Below are 27,311 nucleotides of genomic sequence, written 5' to 3'. Positions count from 1 at the left end.
CTCAAGGTTCATACAATTGCCATCAAAATGTCCAGGTCACACTAACTAAAAATTCAGAAACTTAAACATCGCTGTGATCTTCACAGCAGATAATTTCTGAACTCAAACATAAGTGCAATCACCATACAGCATGGTAAGTTGGTAACAAGCTTAAACAGAAATAAGCTATTTTCAGAACAAAAAATAATCTCTTTCCAGAACTGAAACATCTATTTTCAGAACTAAAACAGAACAGCAATCACCATACATCATGGTGTCAAAAGTTATCCTTATGATGAAAAACAGCAGGACAGGCAAACTAACAAAAGACAGAATTTCAGCACAATGCACTTTTGCTGAAGCTCCATACTGAAACATAAATCTGTATGCTAAAATTATACATGGTAAAATTTCGTGTCACCGGGACAGGCCATTTTTGGATTTTACAACTGTGCTAGCATTTGAACTCCATACTGAGCTTATGGAATCAAGCATAGTTAAGCACGTATAGACTGACCATATTTGTGTGCAGAATTGTACCTGCTCCCATGTATATAGAGCCACATTCTATGCAGGCAAGGCCATTCACAGGATTCAGATTCCATGCGCAAATCACTAGCGATTCATGGCATACACATGGAGTCCAAAGGATGCGTTGTTTACCTCATGGACATTCTGGCAAACACCTCCTGTGCGCTATGGACGTTGGCGTCGAGTCTGATATTGGAGGTGGTGGTGATGGGTGCTGCCGAGGCTGTAAATGGTGGTGTAAATGGCTGGGATGTTGTGGCCGTCATCCCCTTCGGCGTGGGGTGCCGGTGATCCCTTCCGTGGCTTAGCTTGGATTATCGCCGCCAGCAGCACGCGGCACGGACAGGCGAGATCTGCAGCTGCATCCTCCACCTCCCTCGTTGACGAGACCTCCGAGCCTGGCGGCCTAGGTTCCGACGACGGCAAGACGGGGATCGAATCTGGCGTGCAACTTCTACCTCACCCGTGCGCAGCCCACAGTGCGGCAGAGCTCCACTGTGCAGCTCGCGGCAGCCAGGGCGCGCAACGTGCTCCCGTGCGCGCCAATACCAAGCTACGCGTGCACCCGCGTGGGATCCATGTGCATCGTCGAGTCAAGAAGACGACTCGTACAACGCTGCTCCAGCCGGTGACTGAGCCTCGGAGCACGGGCCCTCATCGTCGCCTCGTGAGGCGATGGCGCGACCGTCTCCAAGCCAAATGAGGGTGTTTTTCGCAAAAATAGCAACACGGAGACGAGGGGAAGAGACGCGTTGTACATGCCCTTAGGGGGCGTGTCTAGGGTAGACGATGACTCTAAGACCTTTATAATTATATGCCACCGCCGTCATTAGGTCTTGGGTTTTGCTTAGATTAATCTGTCAAGAACAGTTTCGCCGTTCATCGGTTTGTGAGACCCCAACTTCGTGAGATTAATCAATCATCTGTAATTTGGTTGTTTTCTTTCTTGTTTTTGCTTGTGTTCTTCGTTGCGCAGGTAGGGATTAGCCTTCTTGGTGAGGTCAACCGGATCCGTGTCTCGGTTGATAACCAGAGGAGTTGTGGTGCTAAGATTGCAGGATTTGATCTTTCAATCTGAAGCCGGATCGGTGTGTCATTCTCCGCCACAACGATAGTTACCTCTACCTGACGGAAGATCGGGATCCCCATTTCCATTATTGAGCCACTAACACATGTCATTGTCTAGGTTTTCTTCTTCCTTGTCATGTTCTCTCTCCTCTCGTTGCTCTCGCATCCGGCGACTGCGCCTAGCACCGGCCGCCGCGCCCATGAGTCCTCCCCCACGCCGGTGAGCGCATGGGCCACCATGGCTGGGCGCGTGGGGGTGGAGCTCGCCCCGCGCCACCATGGTTGTGCGCTTGCCCCGCACCGGCGAGTCCTCCCCGCGCCGGCAACCGCATGGGCCGCCATAGGCGGGCACAAGGCAGTGGAGCTCACCCCGCCATGCTGCTCTGCGCCGCCATGGCTGCGCGCTCGCCCTGCACCAGCGACCGCTCCTCTGCATCTCGAGCGTCCGTGCGCCATCACGGCCACGCACTACCGCGGCTCCCCGTCCGAGCTCGATTCGTCCAACCCAGTAGAACCCGCATGCTCCCCTCGATTCGGAGGAATCAGATGAACCCACATCTTGAGGACAATATTCCATCTGGGTCCGATCTAGTTCAACCCGACCCTCAAACCAAACAGTAGGCCATCTGGGTCCAACTCGGGATATCCCACCTCAACCCTCAATCCAAACACACGGTAAAGGAAGGAATACATGGTCATAAATAACTTGGGTCTGATTGGTTGCTTATATTAGACTTAGCCTACATTAGACCTTATACGGTATAATCTAAGGAAGCATTAACGTGTACAGTGCCTTTGTATTTGGTAGACCTCGATAGACAAACCTCACCCAATTGTCTGTTTGTTTACATTTTATTGCATAATCACTTTATATGTTTTATTAGATGTCTCATGTTTCTAGTAAAAATAGATAATATAAAAATATTTTGTTTTTATGTACTTATGGGCCAATACAAGTATGTATTTTTTAATATGGAAAATTCTGCATATTAGCTAACGTACAAATCCTTAGAACCTGATACGGTTACAGGACGATAATAATACTTTACATTACTACTCTCTTCGTTCTAAACTATAAGTTGCCTTGGCTTTTTTTATACATCAATTTTGCTATACATCTAGATATAATATTATATTTAGATATATAGCAAAATGGATGAAAAAAAATTAAAAGCGACTTATAATTGAGAACGGAGGGAGTACATGTGAATAACGACCATGCATAGATTTTATATAGGTTTCACCCCTTCTTCCATTGGGATTTTTTTATTTTTAACATTTTTTGTAAACTAATTTAAAATCTAACACTGTTTAATTTTTTTTCCAAACTAACACTTTTGGCCGCGCCTATTGCCATGGCGCGGCGAAAAGCCTGTGCTGCGCCATGCATGGTGGCGCGCGCGAGAGGGGTTGCGTGACGACGACCGGGCCGCTGACCGGTGATGTGACAGGGTCTGTCGCGCCATCGATCTTGGTGCGGCACTGACGTGCCATGGCGCATGGCGCGGCAAAACCTGGACGCAGACAGAAGACCAGCCACGGGAGCTGTTGTCGATGAGGATCGACAACGACGCGACCATGGACCCTAGCTTCGTGTCGTAGCTAAACGGCACCTGTAGCTCCGACCCCAACGCCTTTGCCTTCCTCGACCCCTTGTCGGTGGGCTTCCACAATGCCTTCTACCATGTGCTCTACTCCGACATGAGGTCGCACAGCACGGTCGACTACTATGCGTCCAACCAGGGTGCCGTCTTCGACGATTTCGTGGCGGCGATGACCAAGCTCGGGAGATTCGGGGTCAACACACCGGCCACCGGCGACGAGATACGCCGGGACTTCCGGTTCCCGAACTAGTTGCTAGTTAATCTCGCCGGCAGTGCTGCCGCGACGCATTCAAACGAATATGAAGCAAATAAATAGAGTCCGTGCGCAAGTTGACAAGTTTCGGACATAAGTTCGACATTTGTTCGACATAACCAACTAAGTTTCGGACGACATAAGTTTCGGACATAACATTTGTTCAACATAAGTTTTGGATGACAATATTTGTTCGACATAAGTTCGACATAACCAACTAAGTCCCAGGAGTGTAAGGATCCCTCGGATGCCTCTGTCTCTTTAGATTTGTAGGCAACACATTGGGAGTGTAGCCAACGTCGGTGTGGTCACATTGCCGGTGCGTACGGCTCGTACCCTACAATTATATGATATGCAGGATTACTTATAATCTTTATGATCGTTAGTTCATAGAGCCAATGTATTTAAAGAAACTACATTTGTTAGTACATGTGAGACTCCTTGGGTACCAAGCGGGGCACCACCTAGCTGAGGCATGCTGATCTCGTCCTACGACCAATCGTCCCACTGGTGGTGCTGTCTGCGGAAGCCCGAGGGGTTATCGTCGTCGTCGTCATCATCGTCCTCATCGTCCTCGGTTGCAGGGTCCTTCCTAGCGCTATGATGTGGTGGTGTACGCACTACGGAAGTGGCACCTATCACCGGCTGAGAAGAGCTGGCTGGTGTCCTCAAAGAGCCAGAAGACGTGCCACCCGACTGTGTCGGGACTGCCGGTTCCACCCAAGGAGTGTCCATGCAGCTCCGCTTCTGAGCTAGCTTCCTACAGCTCTGCTTCACCTTCTGCATAAATAGACGTTAAAGTTAGTGCATTTCCCAAACGCATATACACTAAAGAAACATTTTTGGAACAGATAAGTTTATGTTTACCTCTATAAAAGCCTCGAGAATGTCTGGACCCTGCCCTCTAGACTCGTGAAGCCGAAACGCTGCTTCGTTGGACATCCTTGACAATTGTGTCGCCTGGGTACAGAAATGCGGTTGGACAGTTTTAGTAAACATACTTAATACCAAATGGATAACAAATTGTACCATTCGAGTATCTTACCACGTATCTTTAAAGTGGGGCTCTCTGTAGTTGTGTGTTGGCTCTAGTGGCAACGTCGTACACATCTTCGATCACATCTTCCTCGTTGTCCTCGTCAATCACCTCCTCAGTGTACGTGGGCTTAATATGTGTCCTCATAGACCTGTGAAGCCACCGCAGTTACTCATTGAAGGTGTGCTAATCATGTGGGGACCCACATCGACCGACTGCCAAAATTTTTTGGAATTTTTTCTTATAAATTAAAATTGGATTTATTTCGTACATTTATTTATGAGAAAATCCGGGGGTCAGAATTCCTTACAATTCGAAAGTCCCAAATGATCCGAGGGGGCGGAAAGAGAGGGATTCGAACCCCTGCAACAAAATGATTGTTAGTTGTACCATACACACCTCTGAATTGTAGCTTTGTTATTAATCGATAACGCACCCATGCAATTCTTGGTTGGTGGAGTAAAGCGGTGGTGGGTAGCCTGTCATTCTTCCAAACTGCCTGCAAACCCTAATGGGCAAGTGAATCTCGACCACGTGGAAGAAAATAAGAGGGATGTTGCAGCGATACTCATCTGACTCATCCCTAGTGACAGGACTCATATAGTACTCGAGCTCCGGAGCATCCTAAAGACATCAATGCACTTGAACATTTTGTAATTGAGTTAAGTTGTGATATAGTGTACATTGAACAAGACACATGTATGATAGTAAAGAGAGCGTAACCTGGTGTTGTGTCAGGATATCGAGACCATCCGTGTACTCCCTGTACTTGCGCCTCGCATTCCCTCTAACTAACTCTGCTTGTGTCTAGATATATAGAGTTGTAGGGAGTGTATCCATGCCGTTCCAATGCTGCATTGAACACGATAATGAATTAGCCATTAATAATTTAATCATATGTAACTGCATCGAAGAATATAGTGAACCGAAGTACTTACCGGTAAACCAATAGCAAGGGGCCTCCCAACGGGTCATCATTCCCAATACCAAACCTGGAGTAGGTAGGAGCAATCCCCAAGGTTCACATACCCTAAGGTGCGACGGCATCCAACGCATAGCTATCGATACGTCCATGTCACACTATGCTGCCCCAGCTGTACGTCACTATATTTTCCCACGACTGGCGTAGTATGTCAAGGAAGATCCAACTGATGGTGTTGCCCGAGGCGTCTGGGAAGAGGAAAGTATCAAGGAAGTGCTAGAGCCACACTCTAGTGAACCTGTTGATCTGAACCTCATCAGCATGTGGATCCAAGTAATCAAAGCGCTTTGTGATCCATGACGACGAAACACCAGAACTTTTCCTAAAATTCACCAAAGAAAATGAGACCCGGTGGCTGTAGGAAAGCAATGCAAGTATTAAATAGGCTTGAATTGCTCACTTATTTTTCTTGGCAACCTCATCATCTGGTGGAAGAAAGCCAGTGAACTGAGCCACCAGCTCCCTCGAGGGATCATTATCAACTATACCTGTCACTGGAAGTCCCCCAACCGAAGGCCAAAGATAGCCTTCACGTCCTGCATGGTCAAGGTCATCTCGCCATAAGGTATGTGGAACATGTGGGTCTCAGGCCTCCACCTGTTATAAGAATAGAACAACTGTTAATTGCCTCAAATTTGTTATAAGAATGTTTATGTATAATGAAGGCACTCGCATATGTCTACAGCTACAGTAAGTAGTGCTAGGTCAAGGGGCGGAAGACCATAGTTGACATCACAGACAAGCTCGAGGAAGCCGGCATGCCGTATGTATGGCACGTAACGCTCGTCCCACTGGTGTGCTCGGGTGTGCGTGCGGGGCCTCAAAGGAGGCAAGGCCACCTTCTGCATCAGTGTCACTCAAGATGTGTGCTCGCTGCGGCTCGTCGTACTCCACCTCAAGAAGAGGGTACAAAGGGTGCTGTATGGGAGGGGCCATCCTGTTATAAATTGATAAACAAAGGGTTAGAGTATTCAAATTAACAATATTCAAATTAACATTATGTAGCATTGCAAATTTGAACTACTTGTTATGCAATAGGAACACAATATGAAAGCACATGTATATATTCAAAGTAACATTAACAGATATAGTTGAAGGGACCATGATGCCTAAGAGGGGGGGAATTAGGCAACTTAAAAATTCTAACTCTAAACTATGGCCTCTTTTTCTAACCCTAGCAAAACCTATGCAACAGATAAACTATCTAGATATGCAACTATGGTTTTGCTAGTGTGTTGCTATCTCTACCGCAAACGTAGTAAGGTAATCAATGTAAATGCAAAAGCTAAAGAGCAAGGTAGAGATATGCAAACTCCCATCGATGACTCCGGTATTTTTACCGAGGTATCGAGAAGCGTGCAAGCTTCCCCCTAATCCTCGTTGGAGCCCCTCGTGAGGAATCCCTCGCAAGGGCCAAGCTCCTGGTCGGGTAACTCCGTGGATAGCCTCGGGCCTTCCCCACGTGCAAGTGGGTCTTCGATGTGCGTCTCAGCAAGCCTCTCCTAGATGCTCCCTGCCGTCTTCACTATCAAGCTTTCGGCCGAAACGCCATGGGCCTTGTTCCCTCCGGTACACAGTGGCGGCCACACCACAAACGCGGTTGGTGTGATCTCGCAAGACTTCAAGCCCCTCCGATGTACAACACTTGTGCTCTCAAGCATGGGGTGGCAAGAGGTATGCAAACCTCACTACACACTAGGCATAAATCTAGAGCAAGCGTATAAGCGTGGTCTAATCAACCTAAGCACTTTGCAAAGCACTTATGCTAATCACCTAATAAAACACTAAGCACTATGCATGTGGAGATCACTAAAATGGTGTATCAACACCCTTGATATGTTTCCTCAGCTCCACACCTCTCAAATGGCCGGTTGGGGGTTGTATTTATAAGCACCACTGAGAAAGTAGCCATTGGGGTCGAACTCTCGGAATTATGCTACTGACCGGACGCTGAATCGTCCTAACTGGACGCGTCCGGTCATCCCAACCGTTGAGCCGGCAATACACTGATCAGACGTTGGCCAGCGTCCGGTCGCCTGCCACCGGACGCGTCCGGTCGTAGATATGCCACTCTAGAACCTTTCTGTACTCGATCGGACGCCGCATTCCTACGTCCGGTCGGTTGCCGCCAGCATCCGGTCCTTGTGTCCAGTCGCCTATCTACCGAGCCACCAGTCTAGCGTCCGGTCGCGCTTCCAGCGTCCGGTTGCCTCTGCGAGCTCATTTCTTCACGATCTTGCGTACGGCTTGGTTCCTATCTTCATGCTTTGACTTTGCTTGATATCTTGGGTCTTTTCTTGTGCTCCTAAGGTCTGGCTTAAGGTGTTGATCATCGGATCATCATGTCGCCTTCGTCCAAGTCATGTCTTGCACCCTATTGGACTACAAAACAAACACTTGCAAATTCATTAGTCCAATTTGGTTGTGTTGGTCATCAAACACCAAAATCCAAAGTAAATGGGCCTAGGGTCCATTTTCCTTACAATCTCCCCCTTTTTGGTGATTGATGACAACACGACCAAAGCAAGCAAATGATAAGAATTTGAAAGATAAAAATTACCTACTTGCTAGGATGCAATGCAAGGGGCAAGGTTATATGATGCTAAAAAAATTCTACTTAGATATCAATTGAAGACCAGCTTGCCCTTGCAAATGTCCCCATGTGGCATTATAGATTCCTACAAATTTTACCATTACTTAGACTAATCCATAATCCATTTTCCTCCCTTTCTCAGACCATTACCACTTGTAGACATCAACTTGATGCTTGCCTTTGGTCCTTCAAATTCTCCCCCTTTGGCATCAAACACCAAAAAAGAAGACATTAGTAGCACAAGGGAGGGTCAAATTTCATGATCCTTTGTGTATAGAGTGAAATGGATCACAAAATTTGACTCTCACATTATATAGACTAAGCTCCCCCTAAAAATATGCATACATATGGTAGAAAGCAAAGCGAATGCATAATTAGCAATTTATTGTACACGAGAGTTTAATCTATATAATGCATGGAGAAAGCATATAAATATGAAATGAAATCAACATGATGATGCCAATTGAAGAATGATGCTTAACTCCGGGGACTCCAATTTCCTTACAATGAGACTGCTACACATGTGATAGGTTTGAAAAATTGATACCATTTAAAAAAGTGTTAGTCTCAAAGCATCCAAGTTGTAGAATAAGCTCCCCCTAAATTTGTGCACACAGGTGTTGAATACTTGTAGAATTTGTGCACATTGATTTAAAGTATCAAAATACCACTTGAAAGATGGTATTTGGGAGAGATTATCTACAATTTGGACTTTGGCACATATTAGATAAAAAATTGTAAAACAAGATATGTGCCGTGCTCCTAAACAATTTTAAACCATGTAGGTTTGCTCCAAGGGTTGATAAACAAACCGAGCAAGCCTACCATATGATATACCTATTGAATGTATGGCAAAAGATTTAAATATGTAAATGCAAACATAGGTATGAAAGATAACTAGATGCTTTAAGAGTATATCAATTGAAAAACAATACCAATTGAAATGAATACTAATTGAAAGTAATGACATCTAGTTACCTAACATGGGAAGGGGAATTTGGGTCCATAGTATTCACTCACCCACTTGACAATGATTTTGTCCATCATGATGCACCCCATGAAATGCACCCACACTTTGCCAAGTCTCCAAATTCCCCGACGTCCGACGAACTTCTCACTTCCCTTTCGGGATCCAAACCTTCTTGGTGCTCTTCATGTTGGAAATGATTTCCTTTGGCACCCAAAAGCGTTTGACCCCATTGTTAGCTTGCTTGTTCACCTTTATGGCCACCACCTTGTCTTTTTTCTTCTTCTTCAAGAGATAAGGTGTGGAGGCCTTCTTGTCCACCTTGTTGGTGTAGGTGTTGGAGAGCTTGCTTGTTTGCTTTTTCTCCTTCTTCTTTGCTCCTCCCCCATTCTTCACCTTGCACTCATAGGACTTGTGACCTTCCTTGTGGCACACGTAACAAACCACGATTTGTCCTTCATCAAGCTTCTTCACTCCCTTGACGGTGTTATCTTGATGAAGTTGGGTTTGCTTCGCCTTGCCTTTTACTTGAGTCAAGTCCTTGGTGAGGCGAGCTACTTCTTGCTTGAGTTGCTCATTCTCCTTTGCAACCTCTTGTGTGCATGTATCTACAATAACTTTCTCAACACAAACTTGGTTGCACAAAGGTGAGTCTAAACATAAATCATTACAAGAAGTAGAGGCATCCCTTTTTGACATGTTAAAGATAGAACTTTTCTTTTTAGATGCCTTGTTAGGGTTTGTGCTAACGGCTTCAAGATTAGCAACTTTATTAGTTAGCTCATCACAATGTTTGCACATGGTTTCCATTTTAGCAAGCACACTATTATATGCTTCTTGTGAGCTAGCTAACTTTTCTTTTAATTTTTCATTTTTCTTTAAAAGTTGTTCATCATTGATTGTGCATGCATTTGTTGTTGCACTAGCCTCAAGTTGCTCAATTTTAGTGGATAGTTCAACATTGAGATTTGCAAAGTTTTCATATTGTTCAAGAAAATTTTTGTATGCTTCTTGTGAACTACCTAGCTCTTCTTTTAAATTTTTGAGCTTCTTTTGTTGACTAATGCAAACTTTAGCATATTTAAGATTTCGTTGCACAATTGTATTATAAGAAGGCAAATCATCATCACTATCGCTCTCACTAGAGGATGAGCTTTCATTACCTCATGCCATAAGGCACACACGAGAAGAGCTTGATGATGAGTGCTTGCGCCCTTGCCTCTTGTGATGATCTTCTTCACTTGAAGAATCATCCCATGACCTTATTGATGTGAGGGCTTTGTTCTTGCACGCCTTCTTCTTTGCCTTGGGTGTGGGCTTATTTGGATAAACTTCCACAAAGTGCCCCAACTCGCCGCATCCATAGCATCCTCTCTTTCTTTGCTCATTTCTTTGATTAGTGAAAACGAGGTCTTGAATTTGGATGGGCACACCCTTGACATTGAGCCTTACAATCATCTTCTCCACCTTTTTGATAAGTTTGATTGATTCTTCATCAAAGTCGGAGGTGGAGGAGGAATATTGATCATCATCACTTGATTCTTGTTTATCATCATCATCATCCTCATCTTCTTCTTCTTCACTTGAGGAGCTTGAGCTTGAGCTTGACTCAACTTTCTTGCCCTTCATCTTTTTCTTCTCGCTACAAGCGAGAGCTTTGCCTTTGCTTGATGAAGATGCTTCTCCTTGACCCATCTTACGTGACATTTCAAATGCCACTAGCTTGCCAATGACAATGCCCGGGGTCATGGTGCTCAAGTTCTCCATGTTATGAAGGATGGTGATGATGCTTGTATATTTCCTTTGTGGTAGAACAGAGATGATCTTCCTCGTGATGTCCGCATCATCTAGCTTTAATAATCCTATTGAATAGAGCTCATTGATAATTAGATTCAATCGAGAATACATATCACGAACAAGCTCATCATCATTCATAGCAAAGGAATCATAATTTTGCTTAGCTAGACAATGTTTTTGCTCACGAACATTACTTGTGCCGTCATGGAGCTCTTGGAGTTTTAACCAAATTTCATGTGTAGTATTTAAGGTGAACACTTGGTTAAACACATCCATGCTAAATGATTCAAACAAGCAATTCTTAGCTCTAGTATTAAAATGCATTTCTTTTTCGTCACTCTTTATGGGCTTTTTGGGATTCTTAATGGGTTTCATCCCGTCACGAGTGACTCTCCATACACCTAAATCAACTGCCTCAAGGTGGCAAGCCATTCTAGCCTTATAGTAGATGAAGTTAGTGCCATTAAATTGTGGAGGCCTAGCGGTATCCATCCCAACCACTCTACAATAGTGTCGGCTCAACAGCGTTTAAGCCAAGGATCCGAAAATGAGCCAACCGGCTCTGATACCAATTGAAGGGACCGTGACGCCTAAGAGGGGGGGTGAATTAGGCAACTTAAAAATTCTAACTCTAAACTATGGCCTCTTTTTCTAACCCTAGCAAAACCTATGTAATAGATAAACTATTTAGATGTGCAACTATGGTTTTGCTAGTGTGTTGCTATCTCTACCGTAAACGTAGTAAGGTAATCAATGTAAATGCGGAAGCTAAAGAGCAAGGTAGAGATATGCAAACTCCCATCGACGACTCTGGTATTTTTACCGAGGTATCGAGAAGCGCGCAAGCTTCCCCCTAGTCCTCGTTGGAGCCCCTCGCAAGGAATCCCTCGCAAGGGCCAAGCTCCCGGTCGGGTAACTCCGTAGATAGCCTCGGGCCTTCCCCACGCGCAAGTGGGTCTCTGATGTGCATCTCGGCAAGCCTCTCTCGGATGCTCCCCGCCGTCTTCACTATCAAGCTTCCGGCCGAAACGTCGTGGGCCTTGTTCCCTCCGGTACACGGTGGCGGCCACACCACAAACGCGGTTGGTGTGATCTTGCAAGACTTCAAGCCCCTCCGATGTACAACACTTGTGCTCTCAAGCACGGGGTGGCAAGAGGTATGCAAACCTCACTACACACTAGGCATAAACCTAGAGCAAGCACATAAGCGTGGTCTAATCAACCTAAGCACTTCGCAAAGCACTTATGCTAATCACCTAATAAAACACTAAGCACTATGCATGTGGAGATCACTAAAATGGTGTATCAACACCCTTGATATGTTTCCTCAGCTCCACACCTCTCAAATGGCCGGTTGGGGTTGTATTTATAAGCACCACTGAGAAAGCAGCCGTTGGGGTCGAACTCCCGGAATTATGCTACTAACCGGACGCTGAATCGTTCGGACCGGACGTGTCCGGTCGTCCCGACCGTTGAGCCGGCAATACACTGATTGGACGCTGGCCAGCGTCCGGTCGTAGATATGCCGCTCTGGAACCTTTCTGTACTCGATCGGACGCCGCGTTCCTGCGTTCGGTCAGTTGTCGCCAGCGTCCGGTCCTTGCGTCCGGTCACCTGTCTACCGAGCCACCAGTCCAGCGTCCGGTCGCGCTTCCAGCGTCCGGTCCAGCGTCCAGTTGCCTCTGCGAGCTCGTTTCTTCACGATCTTGCGTACGGCTTGGTTCCTATCTTCATGCTTGGACTTTGCTTGATATCTTGGGTCTTTTCTTGTGCTCCTAAGGTCTTGCTTAAGGTGTTGATCATCGGATCATCACGTCGCCTCCGTTCAAGTCATGTCTTGCACCCTATTGGACTACAAAACAAACACTTGCAAATTCATTAGTCTAATTTGGTTGTGTTGGTCATCAAACACCAAAATCCAAAGTAAATGAGCCTAGGGTCCATTTTCCTTACAATAGTAAACAACTTCACTAGGAAAATAAACAACTTCTATGTATGGACCTGCTGTCCACCAGTGTTTCTTATTAAATTATTACAATATCTTATCTGCATTTGCCAGAGCAGCTCATTATAATTTTAATCTAGGGATGAGTAGCCCAGTATAAAACGAATTAATTGAGAACTATCATGTGTGTCATACTTAGTCCTATACTCTATACTAATATGTCTAAAAATACATGTTGTCTACTTTTTTTACACAATGCTATGATGGACTCATAGCTTTAAGCACAAGACTAGAATGCTGAGAAATATGAGATAGTCACAATTTGACCTCCTTGGTCACTAAGTTTTATGATTTGTGTATGCTGATAGCAGTACGATATCGACAATGTTGTGCATGATTTTATGATTTGTAATTGTGGGCTCCTCTGTTTCGTATAACATCCTCGAATATCGATTTCCTGCTTATCATCTTGATACATTTTATTAGTTCTCTAATTGCGTGGTCATTATCACCAAAACCCATAACTAGGGCTTTGATTGCACTTTCAATCTTTCCTTTTTGGTGATTGATGACAACCCAATTAGAGCTTACAAAAGATATGAATGAATACTGAGATTTTCAAGCCATGGGTGTAGAGCCTCCTCTTAAATGTGAATAGAGAATTAAATTATCAAATTGGCATAAAAAGACAAGATTCACATTTTAGTGAAAGTGATGGGGCTCCCCCTACATCCATGCTCATGTGGGGTGCTGTATACTGTGTCAGGTATATAGACGTGATGCGAATGACAGTTCATGTACAACAAGTTTTACTATAACAGCTGGGTGCGGCACTGCCACACTTGTTGTAACAACATAGATAAGAACAAGCACCACACAGCATGTAACACATATAAAGATATACATTCTAGCACAATATTATCACAAGCTACATCACAAATTAATTTATCTTCATATCCCACACATATAAAGTACTTAGGTAGCATTATTACATAAATAGAGTTTTGAATTGTCTCTTAAACTCTCAACCTAACAAAGTCTACTCTAAACGGATAAGAATATAAAGCTCTAGCTGCAACAATCTCCTCTCCATGGCGTCGAAAAAGTTGACCCCTCTTTAATTTCTCCCGCTTTGGCATAAAGCACCAAAAAGAGAAGAAAAGAAGAAAGATCAACACTCACTCCTCATCTTCTTGGATGGTGTCCCAATCGACATCATTCCCACTGGTAGCTCCACTAGCACCTGCAACATCCGCCTCACCACCATCATCATCGTCGTCGGAGGAGGAAGAGGACACCACTGCCCTCCCTTGGCGATGGGTGGTCGAAGTGTGGTGCTCATGCCTAGTTCTCCTTCTCATGGACTGCAAGGTGGAGCTCAACCTCGTGTGAGGGTCAAGCTCTGGCTGCTCCTGCTCCTCCTCCTCATCAGCCTCTGAATCTGTGTCGGAGAGGCTAGGGAGGTTGTCAAACCTCGGCGATGACTGTACCGGAGAAAGAGGTGGCAGCCCTGCACGCTCTCTAGCCTCTCGGTTGGCTTCACAGTTTTTCGACCGGTCCTCATATGCTGTCCACGCTGCATAGGTGTAAGTAGTGAAAATGGCCTTAATTCATCTCCCAAACTTCTCCATCTTCCTGTTCTTGCAAGGCCTAGAGCGAGAGGACTCAGGCATGTCCTCAACTGATGGAGAGCGTCTCACTGCCTGCTAGCACCTGAGGCTTGGGTCTTCTCAATCTTCTAGACGGTGTGGAGACCATCTTTATCAGACCTGTAACTGGTGACCCTCTCAATCATGAACATGAGATACGGGCATAGGGCATCCCCTTTCTCCCATACACAACATCCAGATAAAACACTTGCATCATGTGTGTAAAAATATATGCAACATCAAGATAAACACGCTTGCAACATACGTCGAAAAAAAACATATGAAACATTGAGAACAAGAGCTTGCAACATACGTTTACAACCATTGCGACATGTGCAACATCCCGATCTACTTTTGCAACATCTGTATGAAACATTTGCAACATAACTCTAAGACATTTGAAACACTTGAAACAGACGCTTGTAACATGTGTTTTTCACCTTTTTTCCGTACGACACAACGCAGAGCAGGGGATAGTCGGTTCTGGCCAGTCGGTAGTCGAGGACGGTGTCGCGGCCTGATAGCGGCCAGTTGCGCCTACGCCTGGCCTGGGCCTGGCCAGCGACGCCTCCTCTCCTGGTCGCCTGGCCTGGGCGCGGCGAAGGACGGAGCACGGCGGGGGATGGAGGCGTTGCTGCACTCGCCGAGCACGCGCATGGAGCTTGGAGGCGGAGGGCGAGGCGCCGGTGACCGGGTCCGGCGGCAGTTGCAGTCGGTGTGGCGGCTGGCAGCGTACCTCACGCGGAGGATTCCGCCTCTCCGCGGGAGACGGAGGTGCCATGGGGAGCGGTGTGCCAGAGTGGGCAGCGGCGCAACGGATTGGGATGGTTGGACGGCCGCACGGCGCCGCGACGCACGAGCACGGAGTGGGAGAAACGAGCTTCCGTGGGGATTTGTTTTTTTTTATTAGACGAGCGGCGCATACGGCAGTGAGTAGAGCGAGGCGTCCGGCCTTCCGGCCTTCTTAATGGTAGCATTACCATTTCACCATCCCTGACTCTATTTCTCTCTGACCAGCAGAACCATAGCGCATAGCAACATTTCAGTTTTTGCTCTTCATTCATAGTCAGCACGGTTTCGATCACATCGTTGGCTGACGACTTAAGAGCTAGCTGCTCCCTCTCCCGATTCAGACCGAGCAAGTTCCACACCCTCTCCGTGAGTTTGCACTTGAAAAACAAATGAGCTCCGTCTTCATTGAACTTTGGCAGAACACGCATCGTGTATCAATATCCATACAATGCCTTCTCAGATTCATATGGATAGGATGGCTATTGTAGCAAAATCTCCAAAGGAAGTGCTTGACCTTGCTTGCACAATCCAGTCTCCATAACTTGCTCCACAAGGATACATAGCTTGCGTCTGGGTTTGAGGCCGAGCCCCTGCTCCTGCTTAGCTGATCGTTCCTATATAACTTGTATGCGCTTTTGATTGAGAAAACTCCTCTCTTTTTTTTTTCAAAGTGCCATGCAGCCAAGTTCTCCATTCCCCCATGAACCGGAATTGCCAAAATAATTCTCGCGTCCTTCTCCCAAAAAAATGTCATGAACTAACTGTGTATCCCAGCTCCCGGTTAACCGGATCTATTAGCTCAGCCACGTCAAGAATGAGGTCAGCTCCTCTTGGGGTGATCGGTCTTCTCGACATGTCTCGAGGGAGCCAAGCGTCGTCCTGCCATACATTTAAATTCTCACCATCTCCTACCCTCCAAGTGAGACCCTTCTTCATCAGCTCAATGCCCCTCACGATACTCCTCCATGAAGAATATGAGATGCCCCTCCCCGGCCGAGACTGTAAACACAACTGTCCAGGGTAGTACTTCGCCTGCAGCACCCGAGCACACAAGGAAACTAGTGTTTGCAGTAGTCGCCAGGCTTGCTTGCTGAGCATTGCCATGTTAAAAGCATGGATGTCTCTGAACCCAAGCCCCCCTCCTTCGGTTTGATCATCATCTCCCAACTCAACCAATGAATCTTGTGTTTGCCTTCCTGTTGGTTCCACCAATAGCGACAAATCATGACACTGATTTGATCACACAAGGACGCGGAGGAAATTAAACTACACCAACAATTTGGTGGTATGAATATTTATTTATCTATCATCACTATAAAAGAGCGAGTTTTTTAAGGGGCATTCCATCTATAATACCCGTTCGATACGCAGTCTTACCTCAGCCTTCCATCATTATATAATACCCGTTCGATACGCAGTCTTACCTCAGCCTTCCATCATTAGTAAGATGTATAAGATTTTGACTTCACGATTTTACGCTAGGTGGTCAGAGTCGTCTACGTATGGGAGTATTATATGTAACAGACCATATCCGATCTGACCGAGGGCCACACGATCTTGTGTTATCAATCGAGTGTGCGGGATCTTAGCCCTGCAGCTGTCCTATACAAAGAAGCGAAGGAGCTCATGTCTTTATGTTTCGATTCAGTACAAGTGTCTCATATTCCTAGATCATGTAATAGGAGTGCTCCTCGTTTGAGTGTTGGGACCCAGATCAACCTCATGTTTGGATTGATCCCCTCCCTAGCTTTGTATCTCATATTTTGGTTCGCGATTCTGTTGAACCTCATGTTTATGAATAAATAGACTCGGCGTGATTTGATCAAAAAAGGAAGAAAAACTAGCTTTGTTGCACTCGGCGACGGCCTAACCCGGATGTTAATAACCGAGGCAAAAATTAAGGGCTGGGAACGAAACTGAAGAGTCCTAGAGATTCTCTTGTCGCAATGGCTGCTGGCGATCGCCGCCCCAGCAGAAACTCTGCCGGTGTTCATCCTCGTTTGCGTGTTGGTGGCCTCAGCGTCCGGGCTCCAAATGCTCCCTAACGAGGATCCGAGTACGTACCCCTACAGCAAGCCGAGGCAGTTCTGGTACCCGCGCGGACAAGTGATGGTCATCGATCTGGTCAACACCAACTCTTTCGTTGCCAGCTACACCGGCACCGGCAAGACCGACGACGAAGACACCATGTTCCACTTCTGCATCCCATCACCGTTGCGTTCGTCGGCTACTGCGTCTCAGCAGCGCACGGCAGAGGTGAATGGTCAGGGCATAACGTCAAGCAGCACACAGGTACACCGCCGACGATCAGCCTCCTCGTCGTCGTCCACCTGTTCAGTCCATCTCAGATTATCGGCGGCATGCAGCTCGCAGCGTCCACATCAAACAGAAGCAGTCAAGCAGAGATATAATGCCTCGGCATAGTGCTAGTGCCTATACGGCTGCATTGCGTTCATCGATTCATTTTTTTTTTTTTTTGGAAAGCACCACCTGGTGCGGTCTTCACGGGAGGCCAGTGAAACTTTAAATAACAAATCCAAGTAATACAGGGGAGAAACTAAACATATACCTAAGAATTGAGGTTAAATTATGCTAGCAAAACAGTTTTTCACTAGCGGAACAATCCAAACCATACCGAAGAACAATTAATTTTCCCTACTGGAATAATATAAACATACCACCAAACAATGCATTTTTCATACCGGAACAATAAACATATACCACTGCTTAATGAATTTACCTTGAATGAAGAATACAGAATATATCACGAAATAATGGAGTTCCCCTACTGCACATCAAAATATACCATAGAATAGCAAATTTTCACTCACAGAATAATCCAAAAATACACAAGAAACAGTACAAGAACAACAAAAATTTACTCCCTTCGTTCCAAATTATAAGTCGTTCTGGCGTTTATAAATACATAGCTTTTGCTATGCATAAGATACACATTATGTCTAGATAGATACATAGACACATAGGAATAGTTATGTATCTAAAAAATAGAATAATTTACAATTTAGAACAGAGGAAGTACTAGGGACTAATGAATTTTCACTGATGAAAATTCTAGTGTTCAATGCCATGTCTCCCAACCTGGCTGGAAGCCTTCTTGTTACTGGAGTTTGGCGGGGGCTTGGGGCTTTCCTACTTGCCGTAGAGCCCGCCAGTAACTAACAGGTATTCTTAGAAACTGTGTGTATTGTTAGAAACTGTGTGCGTATTGTTTATGTTGTAAGAGTTATTGCCCCCCTTTTCTAATTAATATAAAGATACACAGTTCTCATGCTTGTTTGAAAAAAAAACAGATTACATCAACGAACAATGGATTTTGTTGTTTCGTGCTATTTAGATCTGTAATATCCAGTTGGTCAGATTAAAAAAAAACATAGTGCTAACTTACTTGGGAAATCCCCTTTGTCATGAACAGATCACATTTGTGTCATCACTGAACTAAAAAAACACTGAATGGCTCTTACAAGTGAACATTATTTTTATTCTGCATGTGACATACGGCATTTATTAATAAAACTAATGCTCACATGTTATTACTGCAAACCAGGCTATGGCTAACAGCTACTAATACCTCATCACCACCAAACCAAGTACCTACAATCTTTGTCGTTTCATTCAGTGCAGCAGTTCTTTGCCAAACAACCCAACAATGGCTCGTCCAGGGCACTCTTGCTTCACCAGGGATTCCCCCACCAAAACCTATAGCAACAGGCGCACTTCAATTAGCTTCAGTTCAAAGAACGGAGGACCCGTAAATGGAGAAAACATCATGAACAAGGCATGTCAGCCTTCAGTACAAGGAATGTACTGTATTAATTTATATTTTATATAGTTATAAGTATTTGTGGCCTGATCGAATTCAAGCAGGTTGTGTGTATTCCAATAGTCTACATTTTGGAACAAAAACTGAAGTGAATTAAAGATAAACTGACAAATGTGTAATCAGTACAGAAAGAGAAAATAAGGCGAACCAATATAAAGTAATAAGTGGTTCAAGAGATGTTGCCAAAAAGGTTTCTCAAATCATGTGGGGCAGAATCTAAATTGACAAGGAACCAGGGGGAACTTACAGCAGAAACACCAGCATTCTGCACATAAGCAACATCATCTGGCGTGAACAGACCTGATTCACCAACAACCTGAAAAGTATATAAAGGGAAAAGAGAAACAATTAGGAAGGACCCGATTATGACACCTAATAGTCCTACTCCAGAAACAAGGGAATTAATAGCAAGCTAGAAAAATGCCCTAGCAATATGCAATACACTACAACTGCAATATCGAATATAAGTTGACATATCTGCTTAAAGTAAATTGTCAGTTTCAGCTTCATAATCTCTTCCCTATTTCCCTTTGGCTGTAAAGAAACTTATTTTCACATATGTTCATACAGTAATTGGAGTAATACGATCAACAAATTGGAAAACAGGCTCTTCCAGTGCCTTTTCACATTTCTGAATAAGTTCTCCAATAAACCCCCTCCCTCAAAAATAAGATAACGTGTAGAACACAAATACATTCAGTATGCTTCAAACGCCCCCAAAGGCCAACACCAGGATTCATTCAATGCATGCATGTAGCTCGTAAGACATACAGGTTAAAACTGGATATTTATCATGGCTTCCATTTGTGTTTAGAGAATACCACACATATTTGGCATTGAAATATGGAAGTTCCTATTTGTGTTCTGTGTCTGAGCCCACAGAGTGTACACACTAGGTTATTCTAACGAATCAAATATGGAAGTAGAACCTGACAAGGTTATTTGAATGAATCAAATATACACCCAAGACAATGATATTACCAAAATTCCCTTCTCCCTGATGCTATCGCCATGCTTCTCGAGCAACATCTTGGTGTTTGAAGTATCAACAACAAATGTCTCTGCAGTGAAAGTAATTTTCAGAAAATAAAATAATATAAGCATTCATCAGAAAAAAGGTTTAGAGAAAAAACAAGTGGGAAGCATTAGTACTCGATGAAATAGAAAAGTTCAAACTTAAAGATGACAAGATGTCTTCGATAGAAAAAAGAAAAACGAGCACAAGAGGAATCCCATACCAAGGCTTCGGTTATTGATACCAATAAGCTTAACTCCATTTATCTTCAGCACACGCTCCATCTCTCTTTCATCGTGAACCTAAAATATAAATCCCACCAGAATACCAAAATCAAGCTTAGCTTATTGGGGACAATTTGAGTTTATCACACTTGTCTTCTATTCAGAAAAATATTATGAGACCAGCATACAGATCAGCAAGAAATTACAATTTACTCCACACTATTTCCATATGAAGACACAAATGAAAAAATTCATAACATTTCTTTTATCAAATTACTTGTTGAGTATTTGAATAAAACACACACAGAATGATGGTTAGGGAACAAGTCTTTAGCATGATATAGAAGCATAAGCAAACTACTATGGTTCATTCTATCATGTGAAGTAAACTATGCATTTTTACTAAAAAGGAGAACGTTAAACTTTTTCATCATGCAAAGTAAATTACTATGGTTCATTCTGCCATCCAACAATGGAAAAATCACCAGTTTCTAATTAATGGGTGGGTACAACAAAATGAAATGCATAACATGTCGAACCTCAATAAGAGCTGTCATTCCCAACTCTGCGCAAATCTTAACAAAGTACGTTATGTCAACATCTGGTAGCACAGCAGCAATTAATAGAATTGCATCAGCACCCTTAGAGCGAGCATTATAGATTTGCCACTTATCAATGACAAACTCTTTGCAGAGAAGGGGGCACTGCATTCACAAGAGAAATTTTTACATCTTGAGAGCTATTGGTAACTCATAATCATTCTCATAAAAAAAAAATAACACTTAAATGCATCAGTACCTTCACTCCTGAGGTGCGCACCTTCTCAAGATTCTCAAAGCTTCCCTGTACAATCGAAGCAAATTAAGGGAAACCAGGTAAGCATAACATCTATGATCCCCGCAGACACAATCAATTAAAATCAATTGAAATATACCTGAAAGTACTTCTCATCTGTCAAAATGCTCAAACATGCAGCACCATTCTTTTCATAAGCTTGAGCAATTTCAACCTGCAATAGAAAATTACTTTTTAGTTACATAACCAACCACTGAAACTGACTCTAGGTTTCACAGCTAATGAGCCCAGAACATACAGGATTAAAGTTCTCCCTGAGCACGCCCCTACTCGGGGATGCTTTCTTGACCTCAGCAATCAATGCAGGCACCCCATTACGCTTATAGGCAGCTTCTAAAGCACCATAGAAGTCTCTTGAAGGAGGGGCCTTCTGTGCAGCCTGAATCACCTCCTCCAGAGGCTTCTTAGCATGCCCCTGCACAAGACCAGTACAACCTGTCAACCATCCCTTTAAAAAAATCTGTTAACCATCATAAAGAGCTGTGTGAAAGCATATGAAATAGTGACCATTATGTAAGAGTATGCAGGTCAACCATATGAAAATAGCTTAATTAGCTCTTTCACGAAATATACTTTAACACTGCTAAGTTTCATGTATTGATGGTACATTTTTATAAAGACAGTAAAAAATTTAGACTGCAGAACATGAGCAAAATCAATAACCTATCTTTAGTGAGAGGAAGTATACAGAAAGGAATCACCTAACACAGGAAAAAACAGTAGAAGCATGGGATCAAGCACCTTTGATTTAAATTACAAAGATTATATAACAGCCCTCGCAAGGGATCAAGCATCTATTTGTGGCACAGAACTGTAGTCAACAATATGGACAAAGTGAGAACTTTCTTCTGGCAAGGGGGAAGTACAAAGAGAAAATACCACCTGATAAAGTGGACTAGAATCTATAAAAGCAAGACTGGTGGATTAGGTATTAAAGACCGGAGAAAGTGATGGTGGAAACTTGAACAACAGGATGGAATTTGGCAGGGAATTGTTAAAGCCATGTAGATTAAGGAACAATCAATACACACTGTGAGTCATAAACATGATAATTCATCCATTTGAGCAGACTTGCTCAAGATAAAAAACATCGACCTTCAAGGATTCTGGAAATGGGAAGAAAACTAGATTCTGGAAAGATCCTTGGCTCTATGAAGAGCCTTTATGTGGCAAATTCCATACTCTGTTTCAACTATGTGAGCAACAAGATATAACGGTTGCCAAATGCATGGAACTCAATTTACAGCTTTCAATTAGGAGATAGCTCTATGCTGTTTTGAGACATCAAAGTTTCCACTTCCGAGATGAGGATGATTTACTATTGGAAACTGGAAAAGAACAAGAAATTCTCTGTTAAATCTCTCTACAATGCCCTGACTATCAATGATGCAGGGCCATTATGCAAACACATTTGGAAAGGAAAATCCATCCCAAAATTAGAATCTTTATGTGGTTGATGGAAAATAACGATGTTCTCACTAAAGAAGGAATTAGATTGGAAATCCTAGCTACTACTTCTGTGAGCAGGATGAAAATATCTCCCACCTCACCGTGTAGCCAAAGTGGTTTGGTCGAGCATTGGTGCTAGTGACAGGCCAAAATGCCTCGCTCAATCTGGAAGTGGACTAAGAAATGGCTTCTGAATGGAAATAAATTCCATACTTCGCGAACTGGACAACTAGAAACAAAACTTGCTTTGAAGGGAAGTTAGTGGAAAGCCCTGCAGAAAATATATGTTATGCTTGTTTTCTTATGCGATATTGGACAGGTCTATACCCAAATGATATGCATGAGATGATGGTCATGCTGCAGGTGGCTACTAGACTTGTTGCTGAAGGCCCCCTAGCTACTCCAACAATCCTGAAGCTTAGGAGGGCAAAGAAGGTGAGATAACTGATGGCTGCTAAGATGATGGTGCGCAGCAGAGTTCCCTGTTGGTGTTCTAAATGTTGCTGTCTTCTTTTTGGATGATGTAATAAGTTCTGTGATTGGGGTCTGTAGTTTTGGTAGTTGTAGCAATGTTTTCAAGTCGTCCGATTAATCACGATTAATCGTCCTAATCGGTCCCTGCTGACTGATTAGGGGTGCCGTCGACTTGTACAAGTCGTCCGATTAATCGCGATTAATCATGATTAATCGTCCTAGTCGGTCCCATGGCGACTAGGTTCGACTGGACGACTTGAAAACATTGAGTTGTAGAGACCTGGAGTCTGTTTTCTGCTGTCCTATCCCTTAGTCTGGAGTCAGGTATCTGATGCAGGCTCTCCAGCTCTAAGATAAAGTGATAGGGGTTGCTTCTCCTCTAGTGCTCCCCTTCTGTTCACCCTGTTTGTGTCACTTCAAATTCTTGTATTTCTGTTTCCGTAATGGAAATGGTCTTTCCTTGGTTAATATATATATATATATATATATATATATATATATATATATATATATAAAAGCCCTCAACTCCACAACTCACCCGTCTCCGAACAATTGAAAAGCCTCCTCCTCATGCCATTGCCACCATCTCCACTCCCACCCTGCCCTGCCCTAGCTGCATCTCCCTCCACCGCCGTAATCCAGGAAGGACAAGTAACGGTGAAACAGGGCACTCAAGTTGAGTGAAACACAACACTAAATTACTAGAATTGGAAGGCCAGTTACTCTCTCAATTTGCGAAGTCCAATTTTTTTTCTCGGACACGCATGAGAGTTGTGTATCATTGAATTAATCTTTTGAACGAAAACAGATTTTTTTTGACCGAAACGTATCATTGAATTAATACAAGAGAGTCAAACACATACACACACCTCTGGCCATGAATTAGAAAATTGTATCAGTTCTTGTTTTTAGGATGACAGTGAGTTAGATCTCAGCAAGGTGGATGTGTGATTTGCTAGGACATGTGATTTATTGCACTTGCATTCAATCTCAATTTTTGTCATGGTTCTTGAAGATATACTTATACCACATTATCAAACAATTTTGTTACAGGTTAAACACAGTCTGCTCATAGGAGGTTCTGAAAATACATGTATGCTAGTATGACTGAAGTCTTTGTGTGTGTTTTGTACTTTCTATTGAACTGTATTCAGGTATATCTTGCCGAAGAATAGGAACCACTTGCAAGGGTTGTACTTACAAAAGATACAATAACAAGAGTTGGCGATGGTGCTTGTCCCTAGAATCACCATGTCTTAATTAATAGTTATTGATAACATTATATTTCTTGCTCAAAAGTTATCACAGCAGCATATCTGAAGTAAATAGACTACTTCTGAAATGTTAATGGCCAAACCAACTTCCTCATTGTGAATATGAGGAATTTATTCCAATTTGATAATTTGGTAATTTTGGATTTACGGTTAATGGCAGGTTTCCTCTTGTAGAAGTGAATTTACTTTCAGGCAACTGTCTCATGATTTAATATTTCATACCTTTTTTTTTTTTGCCATACCTCACTTCATTATAGCTACTGCAGGTTGTGTTCAGCAGTGCTACACATTTTCTGGTTGTTATATTTTGAGGCCCTGGGCAGTGGACATTTGGGATTTAGTAATGTAAGTGCTTCCCAAGGTTAGCTAAATGATAACTAAGAATGCCTATTCCACTGAATGCTTGTTTTTATAATTCTGTTGCCGTGAATGTAAGCGTGCTTTGCTAACTTATTGTAATTATATGCGGTGAGAAGAAAAAACATAGCCTATGTCTACAGATTGATTATGACTGCTGAAACTTTTCTTTTGTCAAGCTCATGCCAAGTCTTGGTGTTTCTATCCAAAAGTATTTCCCATGTGCAAATCTAGACCTGCCAAACTATTGACATTTGATATGTCAAATCTATGATTCCCTTCCATGGTTAGTTTTATTTCTTTTGTACTTGTTTTGACATTGACCCTGTTTGGAAGCACTTAGTTTTCAGGAGCTTTTTTGGTAAGTCAGTTTTTCACCACTTCTCACAAAAGACGATTCCTAAAAAAAAGCTAGGCAATGGTGTTTGGCATACCAAGCTTTTCAACTCTTGCTAGGCCATCTCCTCGGCCCGTCAGCTCTTTTCAGGTGCTCGGGTCTCGGGTGTGGTAGGTCAGGTGGGAAGTTACCAGCATGTGTATGTATCTTCTCTATTATGGACAATAGAATGTATGCCAAATGCTACTGCAAGTTCTAATTTGCAGATTACTTACGCCAATACTATGTACTAACCTAAGAGGCTAAGACTCTACATGCACACCGTCCAGTTCTTGCAGCCATGTGAACAAATAATTAGTAGCAATTAGTAGTTATCTCAAAGGACCTACTGTCCATAATACCTAATGCTCACACTGCTTTATTATCTGTATCTGCGCAACATCACTCTCTACCTTTGGCCATTCAACTTTGCTACCAGAACCACAAATGTCCTACACATGCACAGAGTTGCAACTGCATACCTCAGCTACTTCAATCTCCTTGTCCCAAATGATCGTCTCTAGGATGTTACGAGGGGCTCCCAGCCCATCCTCTATCTCCTTCAAGGAGGCAGTGGGGCGGCAGTGCCTGCGGATGCGAATCCCCTGGCTAGCCGCTATGTCGTTCACTGTCATGCCATTCTCCCATTGGACTAGCTCTGTTGCGTTCAGCATATCATCCTTTGCCAGCGCCTCAAGAATTGAGTCCTAAATAAGCCAAAAAAAAAAAACTTGTCAAACAAGTGAGGCGCACCATCAAGCACATTAACCCAGTATTTATATTTATAAGCAAGATTTTACTGATAAAATAACAAATCGTTATTCCATACTGGGGAGGCGAAATGGGTGGAAAGATGGTGCATTGTATTGGTGATACTAATAAGTATTTCAGGACGAAACGCAACTACACTGCGGGAAACCCTGCTCCGCGAATGGGGAAAAGAATACGAAATGGTACCAAGAAAACAGGAAACCTCCACAGCATATCCGCGCAACATCAGAGTGGAGAGACCAAATAAACCCTTGGAAACACAGCAAGGCGTACCTTGGGGCCAACACGGAGCGGGCGAGCGCCGGCGCCGGCGAGGGTGGCGACGCGCGAGGGCCTGGGGGAAGCGCCCCTGGTGCTAGCGACGGCGGAGAAGGAAGACCTAATGGATCGCGATGCGAGGAGAGACTCCATCAAACGTGGAAAACGATAGGGGTACGCGGGAGCCGACGGTGGGTCTCCTGGTCTCAGGGGAATTCTATAGCTGGTGGCGGCAGCCGGGACGGCAACAGCGGTCCGAGTCGGGTGCTGACGGGAAAGACGACGTGCCCGGCACGACGCACGAGGAACACGCGCCTCCTCCTATCCCTGCAAAGTGTGTGTGTGTATATATATATACTCACTCCGTGGTAGATGTATATCAAAATTTATATATATAAAAAAGTTAAAGCGAGGGAGTATAAATTTGTTATTAGGGCATTTTTAATATAATATTAATATTTGTTGATGAAGACTAAACATCTTCAGCAGTGAATACCCTTTTAATTATAATATAATAGACATCGTATCCGCGCGTTGTTGCGGTGATTTTGTGGCATTGCACGTGATCACAAATAGAGAAATATTACTTTGTTTCTTCTTGATTTTAGCTCAAAGTATAAATGGAAAACAATGATCCATCTTCAGTATAACCTAACAAAATGCCTATCAATCAAATCCATATCTTCATAAAGAAAATACACATATATATGCACATTCTGCAGTAGTGCTGTTTCTCATGTACCGTCTCGGTTTGGAGACCGTACTTGTAGTTTAAATTTTGTTAAAAAAAAAGCGCACATATAAATAAATATAACAGATCGGGTATCAGCTGGCGACCCACCAGAAGTTCTGTTTTCAAAACATCTTCCATCTCTTGTAAAAGGGAAAACCTTCCGCCCCTGTCAAAAAAAAAATGGAGAAAAAAATCAGCCGTAATACCTCACGAACCATCATCAGCCCATCACGAGTAGATGGACTCTCGCCCACTATTTGAGTCTTCCCCTCTCGTATCCTTCGGAGTTCTGACTCCAGCGCGGAACGGACGTTCCACATGGGAGCTCCAATCAGATCGCCTTCCTCCATTCTTTCCCTTCGAGTTCCAAACGCCACCCTCGTCGCATGCATGGGTGGTTGTCGTTGCCGACAGCGTGGGCGCTGCGCCGCACATCTCCGTGTCCCTCGCGTGGCCTCGGCATTGAGATCAGACCATAGGTGAATGGT

The 27,311-nt window shown here is 43.8% G+C and overlaps 2 protein-coding genes across 2 annotated transcripts; one reads left to right on the top strand and one right to left on the bottom strand.

Annotated features, from left to right (window-relative positions):
- The first annotated feature begins 615 nt into the window (after positions 1–615).
- LOC136469960 (peroxidase 45-like) lies at positions 616–3,432 on the top strand. Its single transcript, XM_066467963.1, has 2 exons — positions 616–797; positions 3,198–3,432. The coding sequence occupies exons 1-2, from the start codon at positions 616–618 to the stop codon at positions 3,430–3,432; spliced, it is 417 nt and encodes a 138-aa protein (XP_066324060.1).
- Positions 3,433–18,508: 15,076 nt separating this feature from the next.
- LOC136473613 (indole-3-glycerol phosphate synthase, chloroplastic-like) lies at positions 18,509–26,407 on the bottom strand. The gene is made up of 10 exons (XM_066471264.1): positions 26,106–26,407; positions 25,544–25,768; positions 21,370–21,546; positions 21,211–21,285; positions 21,075–21,119; positions 20,816–20,980; positions 20,276–20,354; positions 20,019–20,098; positions 19,285–19,353; positions 18,509–18,913 (listed from the first exon to the last, which is right to left on the bottom strand). Exons 1-10 carry the CDS (start codon positions 26,241–26,243, stop codon positions 18,830–18,832), a joined length of 1,137 nt encoding a protein of 378 aa, XP_066327361.1. The 5' UTR covers positions 26,244–26,407; the 3' UTR covers positions 18,509–18,829.
- Between the last annotated feature and the right edge of the window lie 904 nt (positions 26,408–27,311).

The sequence above is a fragment of the Miscanthus floridulus genome, chromosome 8, assembly GCF_019320115.1.
Source record: "Miscanthus floridulus cultivar M001 chromosome 8, ASM1932011v1, whole genome shotgun sequence".
NCBI classification, from domain to species: Eukaryota; Viridiplantae; Streptophyta; class Magnoliopsida; order Poales; family Poaceae; genus Miscanthus; species Miscanthus floridulus.
Note: the sequence above shows the minus strand (reverse complement) of the source record. Positions and strands in the feature narration are given on the sequence as shown.

Coding starts and splice junctions, on each gene's coding strand:
- LOC136469960 (XM_066467963.1), top strand. CDS start 616: ATGGAGTCCAAAGGATGCGTTGTTTACCTCATGGACATTCTGGCAAAC. Junction 798..3,197: donor CCCTTCGGCGTGGGGTGCCG/GTGATCCCTTCC, acceptor CGGCACCTGTAG/CTCCGACCCCAACGCCTTTG.
- LOC136473613 (XM_066471264.1), bottom strand. CDS start 26,243: ATGGAGTCTCTCCTCGCATCGCGATCCATTAGGTCTTCCTTCTCCGCC. Junction 20,355..20,815: donor GAATGACAGCTCTTATTGAG/GTTCGACATGTT, acceptor TTTATATTTTAG/GTTCACGATGAAAGAGAGAT. Junction 19,354..20,018: donor TCAGGGAGAAGGGAATTTTG/GTAATATCATTG, acceptor TATACTTTTCAG/GTTGTTGGTGAATCAGGTCT.